This window comes from Lycium barbarum, chromosome 11 (assembly GCF_019175385.1).
Source record: "Lycium barbarum isolate Lr01 chromosome 11, ASM1917538v2, whole genome shotgun sequence".
NCBI lineage: Eukaryota > Viridiplantae > Streptophyta > Magnoliopsida > Solanales > Solanaceae > Lycium > Lycium barbarum.
Window position 1 is genome coordinate 1,018,175 of NC_083347.1, and position 25,857 is coordinate 1,044,031.

At 37.9% G+C, this 25,857-nt stretch overlaps 3 protein-coding genes across 13 annotated transcripts; all 3 read right to left on the bottom strand.

Annotated features, from left to right (window-relative positions):
- On the bottom strand, positions 1-19,293 carry LOC132617966 (uncharacterized WD repeat-containing protein C2A9.03-like). 5 transcript variants are annotated; one of them, XM_060333032.1, is made up of 11 exons: positions 5,858-6,145; positions 4,494-4,633; positions 3,182-3,331; positions 2,916-3,086; positions 2,726-2,812; positions 2,231-2,365; positions 2,024-2,134; positions 1,474-1,565; positions 1,268-1,373; positions 812-898; positions 1-718 (listed from the first exon to the last, which is right to left on the bottom strand). In XM_060333032.1, the coding sequence occupies exons 3-11, from the start codon at positions 3,308-3,310 to the stop codon at positions 305-307; spliced, it is 1,332 nt and encodes a 443-aa protein (XP_060189015.1). In that variant the 5' UTR covers positions 3,311-3,331; positions 4,494-4,633; positions 5,858-6,145; the 3' UTR covers positions 1-304. The 5 variants fall into 5 exon arrangements, with proteins under 5 accessions (XP_060189015.1, XP_060189014.1, XP_060189017.1 ...); XM_060333031.1 differs by having other exon boundaries at positions 4,494-5,149; XM_060333034.1 differs by lacking the exons at positions 4,494-4,633; positions 5,858-6,145 and adding an exon at positions 19,176-19,293.
- Positions 14,497-19,314, bottom strand: LOC132617968 (uncharacterized WD repeat-containing protein C2A9.03-like). 7 transcript variants are annotated; one of them, XM_060333036.1, is made up of 10 exons: positions 19,176-19,314; positions 17,798-17,947; positions 17,500-17,670; positions 17,325-17,411; positions 16,874-17,008; positions 16,666-16,776; positions 16,059-16,150; positions 15,841-15,946; positions 15,386-15,472; positions 14,497-15,292 (listed from the first exon to the last, which is right to left on the bottom strand). In XM_060333036.1, the coding sequence occupies exons 2-10, from the start codon at positions 17,924-17,926 to the stop codon at positions 14,879-14,881; spliced, it is 1,332 nt and encodes a 443-aa protein (XP_060189019.1). In that variant the 5' UTR covers positions 17,927-17,947; positions 19,176-19,314; the 3' UTR covers positions 14,497-14,878. The 7 variants fall into 7 exon arrangements, with proteins under 7 accessions (XP_060189019.1, XP_060189020.1, XP_060189021.1 ...); XM_060333037.1 differs by lacking the exon at positions 19,176-19,314 and adding an exon at positions 18,475-19,162; XM_060333038.1 differs by lacking the exon at positions 19,176-19,314 and adding an exon at positions 18,387-19,162.
- LOC132617969 (uncharacterized) lies at positions 19,233-25,618 on the bottom strand. Its single transcript, XM_060333043.1, has 2 exons — positions 24,262-25,618; positions 19,233-19,351 (listed from the first exon to the last, which is right to left on the bottom strand). Exons 1-2 carry the CDS (start codon positions 25,258-25,260, stop codon positions 19,331-19,333), a joined length of 1,020 nt encoding a protein of 339 aa, XP_060189026.1. The 5' UTR covers positions 25,261-25,618; the 3' UTR covers positions 19,233-19,330.
- Positions 25,619-25,857: the final 239 nt, after the last annotated feature.

Sequence of the window (25,857 nt, forward strand, 5' to 3'; positions counted from 1 at the left end):
TGAACAAGGACAACACAAATCAATAGTGACAAATGCAGATCAACATACATATGCAATTGATTCTAGTCTCAGAAAAAGTTAATAAGTCCTCAGACAAGGAAAATCCTAACAAGGTCAGACTGGTGGGCCTGTGAAAGGAGACCACCTCAGTTTTATCGTTCAAATGACGGGAGACCGTCTAGTTTTCTGTATGTCACACCATTCTACATCGTCTTTGTGCACAATTTCTTATGGGACCTAAATAGCATGATACAACAAATATGCACCTAAATCCACTTCTACCTCTGCTGAATATGCTACTGGTTCATATTATTGTATCAAGGTATGAATAGTTGTGGCGTCGTCCAAACTCGAGGAGGCTGCCAAATGTACGATCCCACACCCCAATGAAAAGGGACTCTGTATCGGGACTAAAAGACACTCCTGATACCTCACCGAAGAAATCAATTTCTTGCTCCACCTCATACCCACTTTTTACATCAAAAACATGAACCAAATATGCAGCCTCTGCCATAGCCATGTATCTGCCATCAGAAGTGTAGTGGATTGACCGAATAGCTCCAAGGTTACCCTTCAAAGCAGTGACAGACTTGGACAAGTTCCGAATATCCCATATTCTGCACGTTTTATCCTGGTTCCCAGTTGCAAATGTTAAGCCATCAGGATGCCATGCCGATGCAAATGAGTAGTCCACATGTCCACACAAAGGAGCAACAGCCTGTGAACAATGGATTTTGTCATTGGACAGGCCATCGACATCGTATTATCCTAATAATTTGCATTGCAGTACGTTTGAGATGTGCAGACATACCTTTCCATCCGTGGAGTCAACCAATATACCTTTAGTATTGTCCCCAACTATTATGAGAAGCTTACCATCGGGACTGAGTGACGTATGCTGCGAGCATAAAAAGGGGTTTAATAATATCAAAACGAGATTTATACCACTGAAAGATAGTTGGATCAAGACAGGACTTTCTCAAAAAAGATACTATAAACAATGTCCCCTGGAATAAAAAAACCCAAATATGCACGGCATATCTTATATCTTCACTGTGACCAAAACGTTTTGCCAGATTCCAATCCATAGATTTAAAAATCGGAACAGCTAAAATCAGATAATTTTAGAACTGGTGCCTCATCACAGATGGCATGCACGAATGTCGAGTTGTACACGCCATCTACCAACATATTGCTCAGTAATATAATATATTCTAGGTAAATATCCATTCCAATAAACAGACACAGAATAGTCGAACAGACTTACATTCACTGGCCAGGGAAAACGGAAATGCTTGGACAGTTCAAAGTTCTCCAGATCGAAATCTCTAACTCCAGAATCATTATTTGAAGCTATAAAATGAAGTGCACCACTGCAGAGAAAACAATATCTCATTTAGCTTCATTCTCACTAATCCCTTATCGACCGCCAAAGAGTGGAGGTTCAGGCAATAAGCAAGATGATGACAAAACCTGGCAGTGTTGTAAATCTCAATGGCATTGGTAATGGCATTACCATCACATGTTGTCCGCGAACAAAAACAAACTCCAGGCTTATCCAAATACTACATATAGTTTCCAAAAAATATAAGCTTCAGGAGGGAAGACAAAATGGCAAATAAGCAATAAGAATCGAAATTTCCCAACATTCCCCATACAATGTCCAGAAAATTCCAAGATTTAGATATTTATGAGGTACTAGTATTTTAATAAATGTACTACAATGCAAACAAGATCCGTAACAAGATAAACATTTATTTAGGGGAGCCACCAGTCATCATCCTGGCAAAGAAGTATCAACTAAAGTAAAGCAAGGAAATCCTCAAAGCAAATCCTGAATCTAATCATACAATCCGCAATTAAAAGGGGCAGGGTTAAATGCTGCAAAATTTGATGGCAAAAGCTAAATGTGAAAAGGAGAGCGGGGACACTCCAAACATTTAAGTAAATGAAGAAGAAAACGGAGTCTTAAACCCAACAGTTAAGAAGAAGAAGAAAACAAACAGTAAGGACATTGACTCACCTTGCAGATAAGTTCTCCATGAAATCCACCAGCAACAAGCAACTTATCTTTCACAGCAAGGGTGCTTACTTGGGTATGTGTAAATCCCTCTAAAAGGCTTCCAGGATGTTTCTAAATAGAGAAGAGAAAAAGAAGGGAGTAAAAAGGAGGTCATAACCAAGTTCGAGTACAAATATATCAAGTGAATTTGATGTACAAAATGCATACCTCGCGCGGCGCTACATGACCTGATACGTTCAGAACTTCAGTTCTCGTGGAGGTCAATGATGACCAATGAATGACAGAAAAATGTGATATAAGGTACACATCATGCTTAGAAGTTGCCCAGACCAAATTCCTCAGCTATGTCGCAAAATTTGGAAAAAGAAAAAGAATAGACGGATTATTATCGCTACATAGCAAAAAAAAATGCAGTTGCACAGAGAATATTCAATAACAAGAAACTTTAGAACAGCTTCGTTATATCACATAGTTAAGCCATTTGCCCACTCCACTATAGTCAGAGCACTTATGCTCGGACCAAATTCATTTTCAGTTCCACTGCTGTTCCACGGGCTGAGTTAGCATTTAGCTTTATTCCAGTATTAAAAATGTCATCTTCAAAATGTTGTTCAGCTTATTGTATGAGTAAACTCCTTGTTTCTTGCGCACATTGTAGAAAAATAAAAAGGCAACAAAAAATGACAAAGCTCTGGAATTTACCTGGAAGTGTTGAATCGTTGATTTAACAGATCTTGAATTACGTCTGAAGTCATAGTATGAACCCTCTTTCTTTGTGGTTTTGCACTCCTGTCGACATGCAAAAGGGTAAAATGACACCAAATCAACATTGGATACAACATCGTTTCATCTAAACCAATTAGAAAGTAAGAAAAACACACGCCTATATTACCTTCTCTGATATCTCACCAAATTGAGGAAAATTTTCGTAGTTCTTATACTCCTCTAGTCTTATTTGCTTATACTTCTCCCTGGTCACTATGTTAAACCTTCCCCAGGGAATCCCTTGAATGTCCTTGCCTCTCCTCACGTCAGCAGCCGAAATATCTAGCATGCTATTATTCTATTCCAGCAGCAGAAGAAACAACTCAATAAACATGGATACACCTAAAGCTTGTAAAAATGCAACAATTAAATTTTTATAATGAATTAACAAACCATGTAGTCATCTACATCGGAATCAGAGCTATCCCAGTCTCTGCCATCTGAATCATCACTATCATCTAGTTCTTCTGTTTCATATTCATCTGCTACGTAATCAGCATCATCTCCTTGTTGATGGGACATGTTACACCCCAATTAAATGATCTAAAACAGAAAATCATGAATGTTAACTATATTCCAGAATTAAGATACTGTGAATAATAATAAACTTCCAAATATGGAACCAGATAAACCAAAAGCATCTCATCATTTAAAGATCACAGAACATCCATTTAAAGAGCGACACATTTAATTTTGACCTCCCGTCCCAATGTTGGTTGCAAGAAGACAATGAAAAGCTTGTGACAGAGCTTCTTATCGAGTTAAAAGTTTAAAAGGCACCCCCACCTCTCAACACCACAAAAACAAGTCCGATAGAGTTCATGCTTGCCATGTTCCAGCAAATCCATCATTCATCAAAGGGAAAAACCAAAAATTGAAAGATAACGCAGACACCAGATGTAAAGGTAGCCCTCACCCACAAAACCTGAAAATGAGGCTCATACAGATGCAACATGTAGCCAGAGAAGGCCAATAAAGCAATCAGATAACGGGAGCAACATATAAATCCCAATTCAGCAAAGGCACAGTTCTAAAGGTAGCTACAAGAACATAACAGCAGAACTTATATGGCAAAATAAACTAGAAGCAACTTCAAGCAAATGTTTAAAGATGACAAATGTAGTTGCCGCTACTTATCAACAACAACAACAACAATAGGAAATGGAGGATGAGCAGACAGATGACCTTTGAAATACAGAATACTGTTAGGTTATGATGCTGTCTGAGATATCGAGGGAAATGAGGCGAAATGGGGATTAGGGCATAAAATAGGAAAGGAATGGGAGGCTACGTGGCGTAATCAGGAGCGTAGATATTAAACAACTGTGAGGAGGGGATGCGATCTCAGTAATAACATCGAGCGCTCAGACGCATTCATTTAAATGAATCCGACGGCTACAATAGACTCTCACTCTCTCTCCTATTGTAATAGCTATTTAGGATTGTACTAATTCTACATTTGAGCTAATAAAATTCCCTTTTCATTCCCGTTAAAAATTCCGCAATACAAATACAGTACAAATACTTGCTCAATCTGCCCCGGTAGCTTGATAAAATAACCAGACCTAGCAGCCATTTTAAGTAAAATTTTCAACCTCAACTTTTTAGAAAGAATCAAGAAAAAGGAGAAGGGGTTTAGCCTAAACAATGATAGCTTAAGCTCATAATAGTTGAATAAAGCAAATACAGGTTTTAAAGTTCTTACAATTAACAAGTACTGTAGATATGATCCCAGCAGCCACACTACTTTTGGAAGCAGCCACTAGTGCTTGCATTAGGATAGGTTGTCTACATCACACCCCCGGGATGCGACCCTTCCCTGGACCCTATTAACGCGGGAAGACCCTGCAACATACAACAACAACAACAACAACAAGAACATACCCAGTGTAATCCCACAAGTGGGGTCTGGGGAGGGTAGGATGTATGCAGACCTTACCCCTACCTTTGTGAGGTAGAGGGGCTGTTTCTGGTAGACCCTCGGCTCAAAAGAAAAATAAGACGGCAAAAATAGCAAGATATAAAGTAAATGCAGCAACATATATTGATACACATTGAAGAACAGAAGATCCTGCAACATGTTTTCAGAAAAAAAGCAAAAAAGGGATCTTTCAAATTATGGAATTCTAATGCGGGCTCAAATAAAAAAGAAAAAGGAATATATGGATCAAATCCACATATTCAAACTTTATAATTGTGCAATCAACTACAATAAAACTCCAACCGAGATGGCAGAGTCCAGCATAGAAGATTGTCCCGCCAGTATAAGCTATATCAATAAAAGGTAGCCCGGTGCACAAAGCATCCCGCGTTAGCAAGGTTCGGGGAAGGGCCGCACCCCAAGTGTGTGATGTAGACAGCCTACCCTATTGCAGCATAAGCTATATCAATTCGACAAAATTCAACGGGTTAATATAAAGGGAAAATTACAGCCAAATACCATTCGGCCGACCATCTAGTTTACAAATTATGTACACAGTGTATAGGTAGCGTATAAGGTACACAAAATATACATATAATATACATACCTATACAGCCGAAGTGTATAGGCAGTGTATACTTCGGGCATGTTTGGTAAACTCAGATGACTGAAGGGTACATTTAGGTAAGTTTTGCTAATATAAACACCCATATGAAACCCAAAAACAGCAAAAGATTGATGAATGTTAGCATCATAGCACCATATTAGTTGTATATATATATATAAAGGGCAGCCCAGTGCACTAAGCTCCCGCTATGCGCGAGATTCGGGGAAGGGCCGGACCACAAGGGTCTATTGTACCAACCTTACCTTGCATTTCTGCAAGAGGCTGTTTCCACGGCTCGAACCCGTGACCTCCTGGTCACATGGCAGCAACTTTACCAATTACGCCAACACTCCCCTTCAATATATATATATATATATATTTTTTTTTTATTATTTTGTTTTATTTTGATAGGTAAATTAGTTGTATACATATATTACAAGGTGAATTAACCATAATAGACGTAGCATTCCACACATATATCACTATTGAAAAAACAATTGTGCAAAGAAAATAGAGGTAAAGGGGTTAATAAAATTCTGACCTTGATTAAGCTCCTTTGTGTTAATTATTGAATCTCCGAATTGGGAAATCAAGAAAGTATTAAGCAATTTAATTTAAATAAGTTTAAGGAAGAATTAACGAAGAGAGAAAAATATCAATGTATGTTTATATCTACTAATTTGATGTTTTTAAGCATCATTGAGACTAAGAATGTAACCAAAATGGAGACAGTTTTGAACTTTGCTGGTAAATATTCAGCAATCACAATGTCGGTTAACCCCATTTGCAGGTACTGCCAGGGGTAAAAAGCTTATCCGCACCCGGAGTTTCTATCAAATTAATATATGTATGACATGTGTTTGAATATTTAAAATTAATTAATGTATATATTTACTTCATTAAATTAATTAACCATTATAAATTATATTAAATTGCTGTAAACAGTCGATGTGAATAAGTGATATATTGTTTTCCTTTCTACCTTGCCAAAATAATTTAAGCTTTGTTACCATGTTAGGAAACTGATGTTACCGCTTCTAGATTTACGAGCACTATTTTATCTCAAATTTATCCCAGAACTTTCTTATATTAACCATTCGTGAATCATGACTTACATTAAAAAGTTTGTTTCAAAAAGGATATTGTGTGTTTTAAATTGTTACCTAGCTTCGTTTGTCTTCAGTAAGAATAAAACGTTTAAATTTGAATATATATCTGAATGATTAAGATATTGTCTATCGAAGTAAACATTGTATTGCTAAGACTGTTTGTTTTTCAACATTTGAGTATGCATAATGTATTTATTTAAACATAATAAATATACAATTCAAATTAAAATGTAACTAAATATTAAAAAAAAATATATAAATCTAATAAAATTAACTTATTATTTGATATAAAAATGAAACATTCATATTTGCTAGCGATGGTGGAGATGTTTTATAGTGATGGTGGTGGTGATAGTTGTGATTGCAGTGACTAGCGCCACGGTGCCAGCCGATAGTGATGGTGGAGTTGATTGATGTTAGCAATTGACCGTATTGGTGTTGGTGCTCGTGGTTGAAGAATACATGGTGGTTGACGATGGTATTGATAGTAGTTAACGGCGATGCTAGTTGTGGTGGGGTGGGTAGGGGTAGTTAAAATGCCCAGAAATTCCACAAGTTAGGTATTTATGAGGTACTAATATTCTATCAAATAAATGTACTAATATTCAGGGGAACCATTAATCAACATCCTGACAAACTGGTATCAACTGAAGTAAAAGCAGGTTAACCCTCAAAGAAAATCATGAAGTTCTAATTGTGGGGTCCAGTCCCCTATTTTAAGGAAGAAAGTTTTTTCTTCCTTTTGACAAAATATACAATTGGCAGCTATTGTTGAAATGAGAAAATCGGCTACTGAATGTGTTCATAGTGAACATCTTGACTTTCTACATTCAAGTGATGTCACTGATGACATCAATAGCTCCATTTCATCCCTATAAATAGGGAAGCTTTCTATCATTTGTTAGATCACCAAGATCATTTGCTATACACACCAAAATCTCAGACAATACATCTGAGTGAGAGCAAAGTGAGGTATTCCATAGACTGTAAGAAAATAGTCTGTGAAGAAAAATAGAGTGTGAGTGATATTGTAGTGAGGTGGGAAAATCAAAAGAGTGTTATTTCTTTTGAGGGTGTAGTGGTCTTAGGAGTATTTGTACTCGTTACTACACAGTGTAAAATTCCTTACTATAGTGATATCAGCTGCTCCTCTTGGCCGTGGTTTTTCCCTTATTCAGAAGGGTTTCCACGTAAAATCTTGGTGTCATTATTGCTGCATTTTATTCTTGCTGATTTAACCATAACTGAGTGTTCCGCGTTTATCACTAATACCGTGAATATTATTTTGCGGGTCTATTTTATTCCCAACAAGTGGTATCAGAGCCAAGGTTCTGTCTGAGTATGCTCTGTGGTTGCAGCACAGTCTGAACTTCCACATCAGAAAAGAATTACTTTGGTCTTCGAATAAAATAATATTTGTATTTGTGATAAACGATGGAAGCCAACACTAGTAGAATGGTTACTTTGAGTGGCGTAAATTATGCCATTTGGAAGGGCAAAATGGAAGATTTGCTCTATGTCAAGAATTTTCATCAACCTATCTTTGGAAATAAAAAGCCTGATAATAAATCAGATGAAGAGTGGAATTTGTTGCATCGGCAGGTTTGCGGCTTTATTAGACAGTGGGTTGACGATAATGTGTTGAACCATATTTCTGGAGAGACACATGCTCGGACCCTATGGGAGCATCTTGAAAGTTTGTATGCTCGAAAAACTGGTAATAACAAGATGTTTCTGATAAAGCAAATGTTGGGTTTAAAATACCACGATGGTTCCGCAATGACAGATCATCTGAATATTTTTCAGGGGATCATGAACCAGTTATCTGCTATGGGTATTAATTTTGATGAAGAAATTCAAGGCTTATTTCTACTTGGTTCCCTACCAGATTCTTGGGAAATTATTAGAACTTCATTATCAAATTCTGCTCCGGATGGTGTGATCTCTATGGATCTTGCCAAGAGCAGTCTTTTAAATGAAGAGATGAGAAGAAAATCTCAAGGTTCCTCCTCATCAGATGTCTTGGTGACTGACACTAGGGGGAGAGGCAAGAATCGTGGTTCTCAAAATAGAGAACATCATAGAAGCAAATCCAGAAGCAGACTTAAAGATATTGACTGCTATCATTGCGGGAAAAAAGGGCACACAAAGAAGTTCTGTTTGATTTTGAAAAAAGAGAATAGAGAAAAGGAGGAAAAGAAAGAAGATGGCAATCGTGTTGCCGCTGTCACTACAGAAGATCTTGTTACTGTCCTTGATGCGGATCTGATAAATATTGCTTGTGATGAGTCAAGCTGGGTTGTGGACAGTGGTGCCGCATCTCATGTGACATCAAGGAAGGAATTTTTCTCATCCTATACTCCGGGTGACTTTGGAACTTTGAGTATGGGTAATGAGACTGTATCCAGGGTGGCTGGTGTTGGAACGATTTGTTTGAAAACTAGTATTGGAACTAAACTAGTTTTAAACAATGTAAAGCATGCACCTGATGTTCGTTTGCACTTGATCTCTGTTGGTGTTTTGGATGATGAGGGATATGTCAGTACCAATGGTGCTGGAAAGTGGAAGCTTACTAAAGGTTCCATGATTGTGGCTCGTGGCGAAAAGCGTCGTGGTCTATACTGGACTACGGCCTCTACCTGTGTTGATATGGTGAATGCAGTTGAGAGCAATAGCTCTTCAACGTTATGGCATAAGAGGCTTAGCCACATTAGCGAGAAAGGACTAAATGTTCTGGCCAAAAAGAAATTATTGTCAAATTTCGAAAGTGCTAAATTAGAAAAGTGTGAGCACTGCTTGGCTGGAAAACAAAATAGAGTTTCTTTCAAGTCTCATCCTCCTTCAAGAAAGACAGAGTTGCTTGAGTTGGTGCATTCAGATTTATGTGGTCCAATGAAGACAAGGACTTTGGGTGGTGCACTTTATTTTGCTACCTTTATTGATGATTGCTCAAGGAAACTTTGGGTCTACGTCTTAAAGACTAAAGACCAAGTGTTGGGTGTCTTTAAGCAGTTTCAGGCCTTAGTTGAAAGAGAAACTGGAAAGAAGCTGAAGTATATTCGTACTGATAACGGTGGTGAATATTGTGGACCGTTTGACGAATACTGCAAGCAACAGGGTATCAGACACCAGAAGACTCCTCCTAAGACTCCTCAGCTTAATGGTTTAGCAGAGAGGATGAACAGGACCTTGATGGAAAGAGTCAGATGTTTGCTTTCTGAAGCAAAGCTGCCGACTTCCTTTTGGGGTGAGGCTTTATTGACCGCTGCACATGTTATTAATCTATCCCCTGCGGTTGCTTTGCAAAGTGATGTTCCAAACAGAGTTTGGTATGGAAAGGATGTTTCCTATGACCACTTGAAAGTGTTTGGTTGTAAAGCTTTTGTACATGTGCCTAAAGATGAAAGGTCGAAATTAACTGCCAAGACAAGGCAGTGCATCTTCATTGGTTATGGCCTTGATGAGTTTGGTTACAGGCTATATGATCCAATTGAGAAGAAGGTTGTGAGAAGCCGTGATGTTATCTTCATGGAGGATCAAACCATTGAAGATATTAACAAAGCGGAGAAGATAAAATCTTCAAGTTCTGAAGGTTTAGTTAATCTTGATCAAGTTCCTCATACAAATGCTGATGAAGTTGGTGGGCTCGATGACGATGGTGATGCCCAGAATCATGTTCCAGATCAGCATGTTGATGATGATAACGATCCTGCTATTGATGAAGTAGATGCTCCTACTCATGAAGTCGTGGATGAGTCAGATATTCCACTTAGAAGGTCTACTAGACAGCATGTTCCTTCTTCCCGTTATTCACCTAATGAGTATGTATTACTCAGTGATGGGGGAGAACCTGAATGTTATGAGGAGGCCATGGAAGATGAGCACAAGGATCAATGGATTGAAGCCATGCAAGATGAGATGAAATCTCTGCGTGAGAACCATACTTATGAGTTGGTGAACTTGCCTAAGGGCATGAGAGCTTTGAAGAACAAGTGGGTGTTCAAAGTTAAAGCCGAAGAACACAGCTTGAAGCCCAGATACAAAGCTAGATTGGTTGTTAAGGGATTTGGTCAAAGGAAAGGTATTGACTTTGACGAAATATTTTCTCCTGTCGTGAAAATGTCCTCCATTCGGACAGTTCTTGGTTTGACTACTAGTCTTGATTTGGAGATTGAGCAGATGGATGTGAAGACTGCTTTTCTTCATGGTGACTTAGAAGAGGAGATTTATATGGAACAACCTGAAGGCTTCAAGGCAAAAGGTAAAGAAAATCTTGTATGCAAACTCAAGAAGAGTCTCTATGGATTGAAGCAAGCTCCCAGACAGTGGTACAAGAAGTTTGAGTCTGTTATGGGGGAGCAAGGCTACAAGAAGACTTCTTCGGATCACTGTGTGTTTGTACAAAGATTTTCTGATGGTGACTTTATCATCCTTCTGCTATATGTGGATGATATGTTGATTGTAGGCAAAAATGCTTCCAGGATTGACGAGTTGAAGAAACAGTTGAGTAAGTCTTTTGCAATGAAAGACTTGGGTCATGCTAAGCAGATTTTGGGCATGAGAATTACTCGTTCAAGAGATGAAAAGAAGCTTTATTTGTCGCAGAAAAAGTACATAGAACGTGTACTAGAGCGCTTCAATATGAAGAGTGCTAAGTGGGTTAGCATACCTCTTCCTGGTCATCTGAAATTGAGCAAAAAGATGTGTCCTACAACAACAGAGGAAAAACAGAGAATGGCCAAGATTCCTTATTCCTCTGCCGTCGGAAGTTTAATGTATGCAATGGTATGCACTCGACCAGATATTGCTCATGCAGTCGGTGTTGTTAGCAGATTTCTCGAAAATCCAGGGAAAGAGCATTGGGAAGCTGTGAAGTGGATACTCAGGTATCTAAGAGGAAGATCAGATGAATGCTTGTGTTTTGGAGGATCAAATCCAATTTTGAAGGGCTATACAGATTCTGATATGGCAGGTGACCTTGATAACAGAAAATCCACTACTGGATATTTGTTTACTTTTTCAGGGGGAGCTATATCATGGCAGTCAAAGTTGCAGAAGTGTGTTGCACTATCTACAACGGAAGCGGAGTATATTGCGGCTACTGAAGCTGGCAAAGAGATGATATGGCTCAAGAGATTCCTTCAAGAACTTGGATTGCAGCAAATGGAGTATGTTGTCTATTGTGACAGTCAGAGTGCAATAGACTTGAGCAAGAACTCCATGTACCATGCGAGAACAAAACACATCGATGTCAGATATCATTGGATTCGTGAGCAATTGGAAAGCGAATTGTTCCAAGTCAAGAAGATTCACACGAGTGAAAATCCTGCAGATATGCTGACCAAGGTGGTATCGAGAGACAAGTTCGAACTGTGCAAAGAACTTGTCGGCATGCACTCAAACTAAAAGCCAGTGTACCCTCCTTCAAGTGAATGGGACTGGAGGGGGAGATTTGTGGGGTCCAGTCCCCTATTTTAAGGAAGAAAGTTTTTTCTTCCTTTTGACAAAATATACAATTGGCAGCTATTGTTGAAATGAGAAAATCGGCTACTGAATGTGTTCATAGTGAACATCTTGACTTTCTACATTCAAGTGATGTCACTGATGACATCAATAGCTCCATTTCATCCCTATAAATAGGGAAGCTTTCTATCATTTGTTAGATCACCAAGATCATTTGCTATACACACCAAAATCTCAGACAATACATCTGAGTGAGAGCAAAGTGAGGTATTCCATAGACTGTAAGAAAATAGTCTGTGAAGAAAAATAGAGTGTGAGTGATATTGTAGTGAGGTGGGAAAATCAAAAGAGTGTTATTTCTTTTGAGGGTGTAGTGGTCTTAGGAGTATTTGTACTCGTTACTACACAGTGTAAAATTCCTTACTATAGTGATATCAGCTGCTCCTCTTGGCCGTGGTTTTTCCCTTATTCAGAAGGGTTTCCACGTAAAATCTTGGTGTCATTATTGCTGCATTTTATTCTTGCTGATTTAACCATAACTGAGTGTTCCGCGTTTATCACTAATACCGTGAATATTATTTTGCGGGTCTATTTTATTCCCAACACTAATCATACACCAACAATCTCACAATTAAAAGGGGCAGGTTATACGCTGCAAAAGTTAAACGTGAAAAGGAGGGCGGGGCACTCAAACATTCAAGTAAGTCGCGTGACTCAAGTAGTATAAGAGGCATTAGGATCCATTGTAATCCCTATAATTTGACATGATAATTGAGTTTCCTCTCTCTTCTTCTTTTCATAAATTTCCTTCACTCTGTCTTCTTCTTTTTGGCTTCGATATCGCATATTGGTATCAGATTATTTCGATAAATCCACATGTCCAAACTTTACAATCGTGCAATGGACTACAATAAAACTCCAACCGAGCAGGAATAGTCCAACGCGGAAGATTGTCCTGCCAGTATAAGCTATATTAGTTCGACAAAATTCAACGGTTAATATGAAGGGGAACTTAGCTAGATGTATCATGTACCCTTTGGCCATCTAGTTTACCAAATATTAGCCAAAATGCCCATTGAACTAGCACTACCAAAGTATCCAAGACTCAAAAGCAAGGTAATGACAATACCTGGTAATGTTAGCAAATCTCAATGGCATTATTACCAATTACTACATTAGTTGTCCGAAAACAAAAGCAAACTGCAGGCCTATCTAAATACTGCATATAGTTCCAAAAAAATATAAGCTTCTTCTGGAAGGGAAGATAAAACAGAATAGCAACAAGAATCGAAATTCCACCAAGTGCCCCATAAAATGTCCAGAAATTCCACGAATTAGGTGTTTGTGAGGTACTAATATTCTATCAAAAAAACGTACTAAAATGCAAACAAGATAAACATTCAGGGACACCAATCATCATCCTGGCAAATAGGTATCAACTGAAGTAAAAGCAGGCAAACCCTCAAAGAAATTCATGAATTTAATCATACAATCCAAACCCAACAATGCCACAATTAAAAGGGACAGGATTACATGGCAAAAGCTAAACGTGAAAAGGCACCCAAGAGTGTAGTCTAGTGGTCAATGAAGTGAACACCATGAGATCTCAGGTTCAATTCCCAGCGGAGACAAAAACACTAAGTGATTTCTTCCATCTGTTCTAGCCGGTGGACAGAGTTATCAGGTACCCATTGCTGGTGGGAGGTGGTTCGTATCCCGTGGAATTAGTTGAGGTGCGCACAAGCTAGCCCGGACACCACGGTTATTAAAAAATGATGTGAAAAGGAGGGCGGGGGTACTCCAATCATTTAAGTAGTGTGACTCGAGTAGTACTCCAACTTAGCAGGAAGAGTCCAGCACAGAAGATTGTCCTGCCAGTATAAGCTATATTAGTTCGACAATATTCAGCTGTTAATATAAAAGGGAAACTTACCTAGATCTACCCTTCGACCATCTAGTTTACCAAATATAGCCAAAATATACACTGCCTATACACTTCGGCTATATAGATAGTGTATAGGTATGTATATTATATGTGATGTATAGTATATGTATATTTGGTATATTTTATACACTACCTATAAATTGCGTACATACTTTGTAAACTAGATGGTTGGATGGTATGCACTACCTATACCCTACGAGAATGTTTTCCATTCCTAGGACTTAAACCCGAGACTTCTGATTAAGATTGAAAGAATCTCATTCATCGCACCACATTCCCTTGTTGGTACCATTTTCATAATCGATTATAGCAAGTTAATTACCATATTGGTTCATCAATCCAGATTACAAGGATTATTGAAGTTTACCTTTGATTAATTACTTTGATATTCTAGAAATTCTTCACATCATGCATAAAGGACATAGTAATAGCGAGTCTTTAACTCTGACATTCAATCACCCATGTCTTACCTCATTAAGCGTTATAGTTACGTCGTAATAGTCAGTAGTTATGCAAGCACAGTCCTGTTTGACTTGCACCTAGTTTTGCAAATAAGAAATACTAAACTTCTATAACTCTAAAAACCCACGCTACTCATCATAATATAAGATTGACACACCACAATTGGCATCAATTTCATAGGTTAAACACCTCCTTGCAAAGTTTTGTAACAAAAAGTTTATGTCCATCCAATAAGCCTCCTTTAAGACACTAAAAGGTCAAGAAGGATAACATAGTAACGCATATGCTTAATGAGGACAACACAAATCAATTTCGACAAATGACATGCATATGCAATTGACTCTAGTTTCAGAAAAAGTTTACTAGTCCTCACACATTGAAAGTCCCTACAGGTCACACTGGTTGACCTGTGCTAAAGGTCACACACAGTTTCGTCGATTAAATGACCGGAGATCGTCTAGTTTTCTGTATATCACTCCATTCTACATCTTGTTTGTGCACAATTTCTTATGGGACCTAAATAGCATGATACAACAAATATGCACCTAAATCCACTTCCACCTCTGCTGAATATGCGACTGGTTCATATAATTGTATCGAGGTATGAATAGTTGTGGCGTCGTCCAAACTCGAGGAGGCTGCCATATGTACGATCCCACACCCCAATGAAAAGGGACTCTGTATCGGGACTAAAAGACACTCCTGATACCTCACCGAAGAAATCAATTTCTTGCTCCACCTCATAACCACTTTTTACATCAAAAACATGGATAAAATCTGCAGGCTCTGCCATAGCCATGTATCTGCCATCAGACGTGTATTGGATTGACCGAATAGCTCCAAGGTTACCCTTCAAAGCAGTGACAGACTTGGACAAGTTCCGAATATCCCATATTCTGCACGTTTTATCCTGGTTCCCAGTTGCAAATGTTGAGCCATCAGGATGCCATGCTGATGCGAATGAGTAGTCCACATGTCCACGCAAAGGAGCAACAACCTGTGAACAATGAATTTTGTTATTAGACAGGCCATCGACATCGTATTATCCTAATAATTTGCATTGCAGTAGGTTTGAGATGTGCAGACATACCGTTCCGCTCGTGGAGTCAACCAATATACCTTTAGGATTATCCCCAACTATTATGAGAAGCTTACCATCAGGACTGACTGATGTATGCTGCGAGCATAAAAGGGGGAAAGATTTATTATCAAACGAAATTTATACCACAGAAAGATAGTTGCATCAAGATAGGACTTGTGTCCAAAAAGATACTATAAATAATGTTCCCTGGAATGAAAAAAACCTAGTATGCTAAGGGCATATCTTATATCTTCAGTGCGACCAAAACGTTTTGCCAGATTCTGATCCATAGATTTAAAAATCGACACAGCTAAAACCAGATAAATTTAGAACTGGTGCCTCATCACAGATGACATGTACGAGTTGTACACACAATCTACCAATACATTGCTCGGTAATATAATATATTCTAGGTAAATATCCATTACAATAATGAGAAATAGACTAGTCGAACACAGACTTACATTCACCGGCCAGGGAAAACGGAAATGCTTGGACAGTTGAAAGTTCTCCAAATCGAAATCTCTTACTCCAGAATCATTATTTGAAACTATAAAATGAAGTACACCACTGCAGATAAAACGGTATCTCATTTAGCTTCATTCTCACTAAGAAAATAAAGTATACCTTATCAACCGCGAAAGAGTGCAGGTTCAGGCAATAAGCAAGATAATGACAAAACCTGGCAGTGTTGTAAATCTCAATAGCATTGGTAATGGCATTATCATCGCATGTTGTTCGCGAACAAAAACAAACTCCAGGCTTATCTAAATGCTGCATATAGTTTCAAAAAAAATATTAGCTTCTGGAGGGGAAGACAAAACGGTTCCCCATGATGTTCAGAAAATTCCAGGAATTAGCTATTTCTGAGGTACTAATATTTTGTCAAATAAACGAACAACAACATACCCAGTTGAATCCCACAGTGTGGGGATCAAATAAACGTACTAAAATGTAAACAAGATCTGTAACAAGATAAACATATATTTAGGGGGGCCACCAGTCATCATCTTGGCAAACAAGAATCAACTCAAAGCAAATAAACCCTCAGAGAATACCCTGAATCTAATCATACAATCCGCAACTAAAAGGGACAGGGTTAAATGCTGCAAAATTTGATGGCAAAAGCTAAACGTGGAAAGGAGGGCGGGGACGCTCAAACATTTAAACAAGTAAATAAAGCAGAAAACGGAGTCTTAAACCCAACCGTTAACAAAAACAACAAGAAGAAGTTAGCTTCTTAAACCCAACGGTTAAGAAGGGAAAAAAGGGTAAGGATATTGACTCACCTTGCAGATAAGTTCTCCATGAAATCCACCAGCAACAAGCAACTTATCTTTCACAGCAAGGGTGCTTACTTGGGTATGTGTAAATCCCTCTAAAAGGCTTCCAGGATGTTTCTAAATAGAGAAGAGAAAAAGAAGGGAGTAAAAAGGAGGTCATAACCAAGTTCGAGTACAAATATATCAAGTGAATTTGATGTACAAAAATGCATACCTCGCGCGGCGCTACATGCCCTGATACGTTGAGAACTTCAGTTCTCGTGGAGGTCAATGATGACCAATGAATGACAGAAAAATGTGACATAAGGTACACATCATGCTTAGAAGTTGAATAGACCAAATTCCTCAGCTATGTCACAAAATTTGGAAAAAAAAAAGAAAAAAAGGAATAGACGGATTATTCTCGCTATATAGTGAAATAAAATGCAGTTGCATAGAGAATATGCAATAAAAAAAAACTTTAGAACAGCTTTGCTCTCAGCAAATAGCATTATATCACGCACTTGGGTACAGAGATATAAAGGCATAATTAATCAATTTGCCGACTCCACTATAGTCAGAGCACTTATGCTGGGACCAAATTCATTTTCAGTTCCACTGCTGTTTCACGCACGCAGTTAACATTTAGCTTTATTCCATTATTAAAAATGTCATCTGGAATTTACCTGGAAGTGTTGAATCGTTGATTTAACAGATCTTGAATTACGTCTGAAATCATAGTAAAAACCCTCGTTCTTTGTGGTTTTGCACTCCTGTCGACATGCAAAAGGGGAAGACATTGTTTCATCTAAACCAATTTTAAAATTAAAAATAAAAATAAAAATAACAAGCCTATAGTACCTTCTCTGATATCTCACCAAATTGAGGAAAATTTTGGTAGTTCTTATACTCCTCTAGTCTTATTTGCTTATATTTTTCCCTGGTCATTACGTTAAGGCTTTCCCAGGGAATCCCTTGAATGTCTTTGCCTCTCCTTACATCAGCAGCCGAAATATCTAGCATGCTATTATTCTATTCCAGCAGCAGAAGAAACAACTCAATAAAGTTCAAACATTTAAAGCAGAATCGTGCTAAAACATGGATACACCTAAAGCATGTAAAAATGCAACAATTAAATTTTTATAATGAATTAACAAACCATGTAGTCATCTATATCGGAATCAGAGCTATACAAGTCTCTGCCATCGGAATCATCACTATCATCTAGTTCTTCTGTTTCATATTCATCAGCTACGTAATCAGCACCATCTCCTTGTCGATGGGACATGTTACACCCCAATTAAATGATCTAAAATACAAAATCATGAATTTAACTACATTCTGAATTAAGATACTGTGAATAATAATAAACTTCCAAATATGGAACCAGATAAGCCAAAAGCATCTCATCATTTAAAGAACACAGAACATCCATTTAAAGATCTACACATTTAATTTTGTCTTCCCGTCGCCACATGGTTGCAAGAAGACAATGAAAAGCTTGTAACGGAGCTTCTTATCTAGTTAAAAATTCAAAAGGCACCCCCACCCCCAACACCACAAAAACAAGCCCGATAGAATTCATGCTCGCCATGTTCCATTGCAAGCAATCAGATAACGGGAAGGCCAATAAAGCAATCAGATAACTGGAACAACATATCCATCCCAATTCAGCAAAAGCACATTTCTAGAGGTAGCTACAAGAACACAACAGCAGAACTTATACAAGAAAATAAACTATAAGCAACCTCAAGCAAATGTTTAAAGATGAAACATGTAGTTGGCGCTACTTATCAACAACAACAACTGGAAATGGAGGATGAACAGACAGATGACCTTTGAAATACAGAACACTGTTAGCTTATGATGTTGTCTGAGAAATCGAGGGAAATGAGGCAAATTGGAGATTAGGGCATTAAATAGGAAAGGTGTGGGAGGCTACGTGGCATAATCAGGAGCGTGGATACTAGACAGCTGTGAGGATGAGATGAAATCTCAGTAATAACGTCGAGGGGTCATATGCATTCATGTAACTGAATCTGACGGCTACGATAGACTCTCTCTCCTATTAATACAACCAGTTGCAACTGAGTCAGTTTATACAAATTCTGGTAAAATTCCTAACTCTCTCTCTCTCTCTAATCTCTTTCCCTCTCAATTCTTTCTTCTCCTTCCCCGAACATCTCTTCTCATTGACCCTAATTCCACCATTGCGGGGAATTCCACTGAAGCTTGAGCTTGAAGATTCGTCAGTAGTCAATTCTATTGTAATAGCTGATTAGGATTGTGCTAATTCTACGTTTAACAATAAAATTCCCTTTTCATTATCGTTAAAAATTCTGCATTACAATTACATTACAATTACCTGATCAATCTGCCTGGTAGCTTGCTAAAATAACCAGACCTAGAATCCGTTTAAGTGAAATTTTCAACCTCAACTTTTTAGAAAGAATCAAGAAAAAGGAGAAGGGGTTTAGCCTAAACTATGATCACTCGCAATAGTTGATTAAGGCAAATTCAGGTTTTAAAGTTCTTACAATTAACAAGTACTATAGATATGATCCCAGCAGCCACACTACTTTTGGAAGCAGCCACTAGTGCTTGCATTAGGATAGGTTGTCTACATCACACCCCCCGGGGTGCGGCCCTTCCCCGGAACTGCTTTGTGCACCGGGCTGCCCGATAGCTCACCCTAGAACATGCACAGATGACCCTGCAACACACAACAACAACATACCCAGTGTAATCCCACAAGTGGGGTCTGGGGAGGTTAGAATGCACACAGACCTTACCCCTACCTTTGTGAGGTACAGGGGTTGTTTCCGGTAGACCCTCGAATCAAAAGAAAAACAAGACAGCAAAAATAGCAAGATATAAAGTAACTGCAGCAACAGATATTTATACACATTGAAGAACAGAAGACCCTGCAACATGTTTTCAGAAAAGAAAAAGAAAAAAAAAAGGATCTTTCCAATTATGGAATTCTAAGGCAGGCCCAAATAAAAAGAAAAAGGAATAGTTGGATCAATTCCACATATTCAAACTTTATAATTGTGCAATCAACTACAATAAACTCCAACCGAGCAGGCATAGTCCAGCATAGAAGATTGTCCAGCCAGTATAACCTATATCAACTCGACAAAATTCAACGGCTAATATAAACGGAAAATTTTCAGAAATATACAGCCTAACATAAAATATTACGCCATGTAGCCATATTTTCAGTTTATACAATATTATACCTTGGGGAAAACATTATACATAATGTATCAACCTTGTAGAAACATGTATAATAGTATATAAAAGGTGTTTAACTGTTTATACAAGGTGAATGTACAAGGTGACCTTACTAGAAGACTGAATCAAATGCAACATCCTAGCATTGAAAAGTTGTATCATATGCTTACTCCTCAATATCAGAGAGTCCCTTGGAAGAGTATGATCTTGCAACCAAACTTGCACCCCAGGTTCAAATTTAACTTGTGGCTTGCTGCTCATGGAAGACTGGCTACAGTGGATAGGTTGCTGAAATTTGGAATTCAAGTCCTTGTGTTTTGTGGATTAGCTGATGAATTGTTTGAGCATTTGTTTTTTGATTGCCCTTATGTTAGGGGTATATGGTCCAGACTACTGACATGGCTTGGGCATTCCAGGCCCATCACTACTTGGCAGTCTGAGGTACACTGGATAAACATATGTGCAAAAAAGAAAACTGGACACTGGGCAAGCTCAGGTTTCTTGTGTTTTGGCATGATGGTTTACCTGGTATGGAGGGACAGGAACAAGCTCAGGTTTCAACGGGGAAATACTTCCAGATAGATTGTGTCATGAGATTGCAGTGCATATACACATCCGAGGCAATTCATTTCCCAACTGGCAGAGACACCTTGCATCATTGAAGTCATTTCCATACACTATCCGTCGCTAATAGCTCCTATCTCCTTGGATTTTCTTATAATCCGTAGCTAAAAGGGATTAGCATGGAATTTTTTCTGTTTAGCTACGAAATTTTGTTCGTCGCTAATTCCCTGTTTTCTAGTAGTGATAGATTGTAGTTAGGATCTGATGTATTTGTTTTGTTTCCACGTTAATTCTGGCTAGTTGTGCTGTGTATAGGATATAGTTGAAGGAGTTGGTCAGGTATTGAACATTTTTGGTTGAATAGAAGTAACTGTCTACTCAAAAAAAAAAAAAAAGGTATTTATACACAAATATGGGTTCTAGCGTCTAAATATTTTCTCCTAGTAGACATAAAGCGTAATTTTCCCTAATATAAACACCCAAATGAAGCCCTAAAACAGCAAAAGCTTGATGAATGATAGCACCATATTAGTTGTATTATACATAGATGACAAGGTAAATTAACCATAACGGAAAAGGCTCAAATATGCCATCGAACTATCGAAAATGACTCATTTATGCCGCTCGTCAATAGTTTGGCTCATTTATGTCATCCTCAATAGTTTGACTCATTTATGTCATCGTCATTACCAAAATGGCCCATTCATGCCATTTTTCATTAATACTAATTTTACAATACCAGATATGACACGTGGCCTCCAATTAGGGGTCCACATCGTTTGATTAAGCAAGCACAAATTAAATCCTAAATTAAACTAAAACCCGATGAAAAATGGCATAGATGAGTCATTTTGGTACCAACGATGACATAAATGAGCCAAACTATTGACGAGTGGCATAAATGAACCATATCCAATAGTTCAATGGCACATTTGAGCCTTTTCCGTATCCATGTAGGTGCCATTGTGACATTATTTATCCACGTGGACAATATTTGGTAACATTTTTATATAAAATAGAGAGTGTAGATCACATGCCATTCAAGAATAATTTGAAGTGTGTTTTGCAAATTAGATAATGATAGTTTAGGTAGTTTTCTCAACCTTCTGATAGATTAGGTATGAAACTCAAATAAAAGTGATAGTTAGAATGTGTTTTGATCCTTGTCTCAATAATGTATGGAAATATGCTATTTTTCGATTAAACTTCTAAATCAGTTTATTTTGAAAAAAAAAATTGTGAGAATTATTTTGTATTTGCCTAAAGGTGCAAATATGCCCTTCAATTTTGCGATTTAGAGCAGATATAACCTTCGCTACAAAAGTGGTATATATATACCCCTATCGTTATAAAATAGTGCAAATATATCCTTTTCGCTGACGGGAGTTTTTTTAAAAAAAAACATTTAAGTTATTTTTTTATTAAAAAAAATGTCATATGACTTTAAAAAAAGTATACCTATTTTTTTTAGTGGACATGACTTTAAAAAAATAAGTCTAATCAATTTTTTAAACGAACCAGATCCGATCCACATATATGTGCAAGTTGAATCAATATTTGAGGAATTGACATATACAGTTATACACTAGTTGTGCAAAACTGCATCTCACCACCGTACAACATACGAAAATATGCAACTCCTCCGTAGGCAAACCCTAAAGCCCTTTTTCCGATCAATTTCGACCACCGGCGCGGGCGGCTCGGCCGTAAAATGTCATCACAACGATCAGAAGAAGAGCCACGAGTTCCTTGAAGCAAACAAGTACCTTAATTCTTGGACAAAACCTAAAGATCCTAAAGAAGCTGAAGCTAAGCTGGCGTTTTTACGACGCGAATACGCGAAGAAAGTGAGGGAAGTTAGGAAAGAGTACATACATGAAATGGAGATGCAGAGGATTGAGAAAATGAGGAAAGACGAAGCGAAAAAGGAAGCGCAAAGGATTGCTAATGAAGAGAGGAAAGTTGCTAAAGCTGCTGAGAAGAAAGCTAAAGCTATGGAAAGAGAAGCTGCTCAACAAGAGTTCCGCAAAACCCTGGTATGTAATTACATTCTTTGTCTTGTATGTGGGAGCTAGCCTCCTCTGCCCATCTTCTCCTTATTTACTAGTATTTGGGTGATGTGCCAATTTGCAAGCAAATCCACTGGTTCAGGCCAATTTGCAAGCAAATCCACTGGTTCAGGCCAATTTGCAAGCAAATCCACTAGTTCAGGAACCTGCCACCTCTCGTCACATAGGGATTAGGTAATATGCGTACCCAAATGCCAATAATTCAACCACTCTCATTGATTTTAAGTTTGATTCCCAAGGTTATTATTCCAACTCTTGAACCAAGTGACTAAGAGCCTGTTTGAATGGGCTTATGCCTATAAAGCTGTTCAAACATCTTATAAGCTAAAAAAAAAAGTTGGGTTAGTCTATATTATTTTTTTTGGCTTATAAGTTGTTTTCAGCTTATAAGCTGCCTTAGATAAGCTAAGTCAAATGGGCCCAATTATTTTTTTGAGCTTATTTTAAGCATAAAATGACTTTAAGCTGGCCAGCCAAACACTCCAAAAAGCTGAAAACAGCTTATAAGCAACTTATAAGCCAATCCAAACGGGCTCTAATTCAAAAAATTAGATGTTTTAGGTTTTGAGTTGGGGATACGGGTTTTGAAATACACATCTAACTCTATCGATATTTGTTGTTCATTCTCTCCCTACACATAGAGGGTTTGAGTCGAAACTGTTGTTCTGTTGAACCTGCAAAACTCATGTTAACTCTCCCACTGCTTCGGCCACTAGGAAATCCTCACAATGTTATAGGCCCAAATGGAGCAAAATAGATGTACAGGATTCATTTTACTAGTTAAGGTTGAGTTGTAGTTTTTCTCAAGAAATGATTAGCTTCCATCAGCGAGGAGAGTCTATGCAAGTATTGGAAGTTCCAATCAGTTGGTTTAGGATGAGTGTAAATAGTAAACACTTTTTGTATGTCACTACATTGTTGGATACGGGATATGCCTTCCTTTTACTTGCAATTGTGTTATCAAGAAGTGTTATAAGCAAAGTCGATTAATGCATTGCAGACCTCTAGTTCTAGGTATCCTATGCTTTGAGCTTTGAATGTCTTCAAGTAATATTTACTTCATAAATAACTAGAAATAAGAGTTTTGGTTATGCATTTAAAAGCATAGAGTTGCAGAAAATATAACACATCAAGGGATGAGAAGGAGATGTGAAGTTATGCCTAAATATTCCAATAATAGCATGTGGAGAAAGATATCAGATAACTTATTAGACATGTGCTTTGTCGCTTAAAGCAAGGAAGCGATGCGAAGTGAGGGGCTATCGCTTCAGAAAAGTGTCTGCTTCCAATAATGACATGTTTGTCAGTTTTTTGAATCTCAGCTTTAGAGGAATTGGATAATATCGGCATAACTGTATAGTGGATGCTGAAATTAGTTATTTTAATTACAGTTTGATTATTATAGTACTAAATTCATACATATTTGGTACTTTAATTAGCTTTTTCTCTGTGCTCTTATTACATATTATAAACCAAACAGAAGTGTTCGTCTGTAATACAGTGTGCTCTATAAGTAATCTTGACTGCACTAGCACCGAGTATTAGTTTAGTATATAATATAATTAGGCAGGAAGAGAACTAGTTTCATCAAACGTAATTTATGAACTATCCACAAGTTCAAAGCTGTTTACCCTCTTAAGAAACGATAGGTATTGATGTCACTCCAGCTTTAAAAAGGAAAATATTTCCTAAGAAATCATTCAGTATTTCATTCTTTGCAACTTCAGATAGTTAAAATTTAAGCAATGCTAACCTGGAAATTCATGCAAGTATTTCTAGAAGACACATCACCATCACCACACAATTCTTCTTTTCTGCTAGGTCTAAGAGGCAAACTATCCAGATGAAATTGTCTCTCTGCATTCAAAGCAGTTATTAGCTCCTGAAGGATTGTTGCAGTGCTTTTTCTAGGTGCAGCACCCCCTTCTGCGAACTCTTCTTCACTAGTCAATTCCTTTAGCTTTTGCTCCAAAAGTGCTCCTAAAATGTCCCCTTTCAAAGGAAAGGATTTCTGCAAGCATGCTGTTTCATCATTTCCTTTAAAGAAGGATCTCCCTGTAGTAGCATCAAAACTTGAGCTATGTTGAGACTTCCTTTTTGTGACTTCTCCATGAATGCCAGCCTTCTGCTTCATCGCAGATTTAAATGTAAATGAAACAACATTACTTCCCTCAGAACTATCATTGATTGTGCCACTTTCTCGCAAACATGGCAGCTTTGGTTTAGTGGAGTGCTTATCAACAGAGGAAATCGGAAAAACAACATCTTTTCTACTTGTTTTGTCTGAACAAGGTCTTGATTCTCTTCCCACAGAACTCTCACCTTGTCTAGAGACATTCATCAATCTCTTCTTCCGCACCGGAGAGAGGCAATCACTTCTCCTTGAATAAGGTTTTCTTTCAGTTTCAAACTTGCAGCTGGATGCACCTAACCTTCTGTTCTGTGCAACAAAATTTTTGGTATTATTCGTAGATTCTGTAACTGCTAAAACTTTGTTGCTCTGCAGACTACTTGGCTTAGACTTCATAAGACCTCTCTCTCTATACTGAGATGTTTGACTTTGCTTCTGCTTATGCACATGAGTGACAGATGATACATCCTTCTTCACATTGCTCCCTTTGCGGGTGCCATGCATCTCTATTTGACTTCTGCTTATAGGTCTCTTGCCCAATATGAGTTCTGCACAGTATGATACATCATCTATTTCTCTCTCTTGTTGATTCCTGCTGCCAAAAATGGGCAACCTTGGCATATTTATTCCTGGACCTTGACAAGAAGGTTCAGAGTAACTGGAAACAGGTGACGAAACAGATGATGGGTGTTGGTGTTCATCCACATTTGGTGTACCATTCTTACTATGAAGCAAATAACCACAATTTTTACATGAAGGCACAGATGCTCCTTTCAAAGTCTTTGAATCCACATAGGAATTAGGGCATTCCGAATGGTGTGGTGCAAAATCTGCTTTATCCTCTAAGGGAGAAAAATATCTAGGATAAGTGAGAGCACATTTCGCCCTATTCTTTTGCAACCCCGGTTCCAAAATTCTAGTTGCAGCCCCAATCAACCTAGATGCATTCCTACCAGAAACATTTCTTCGGGTATCTGCAAATTTCGTTAGTTATGATAAATTATGGAGCTATATTGAGACTGAAATACCTTGGACCTATCGATACTAAAAATTCCTGGATACAATGAAAGAACACTGGAGATGAATGTTAAAAGATGCTAAAATATAAGCAAAGTCTTCACGACTAGAAGATGCTTATATTGGCCTGCCTCTGTAGAGGTATCTCAACTGAATTAGTTGAATAGAAGCAGGCTCCAAAGGATCATACATGATGCTAAA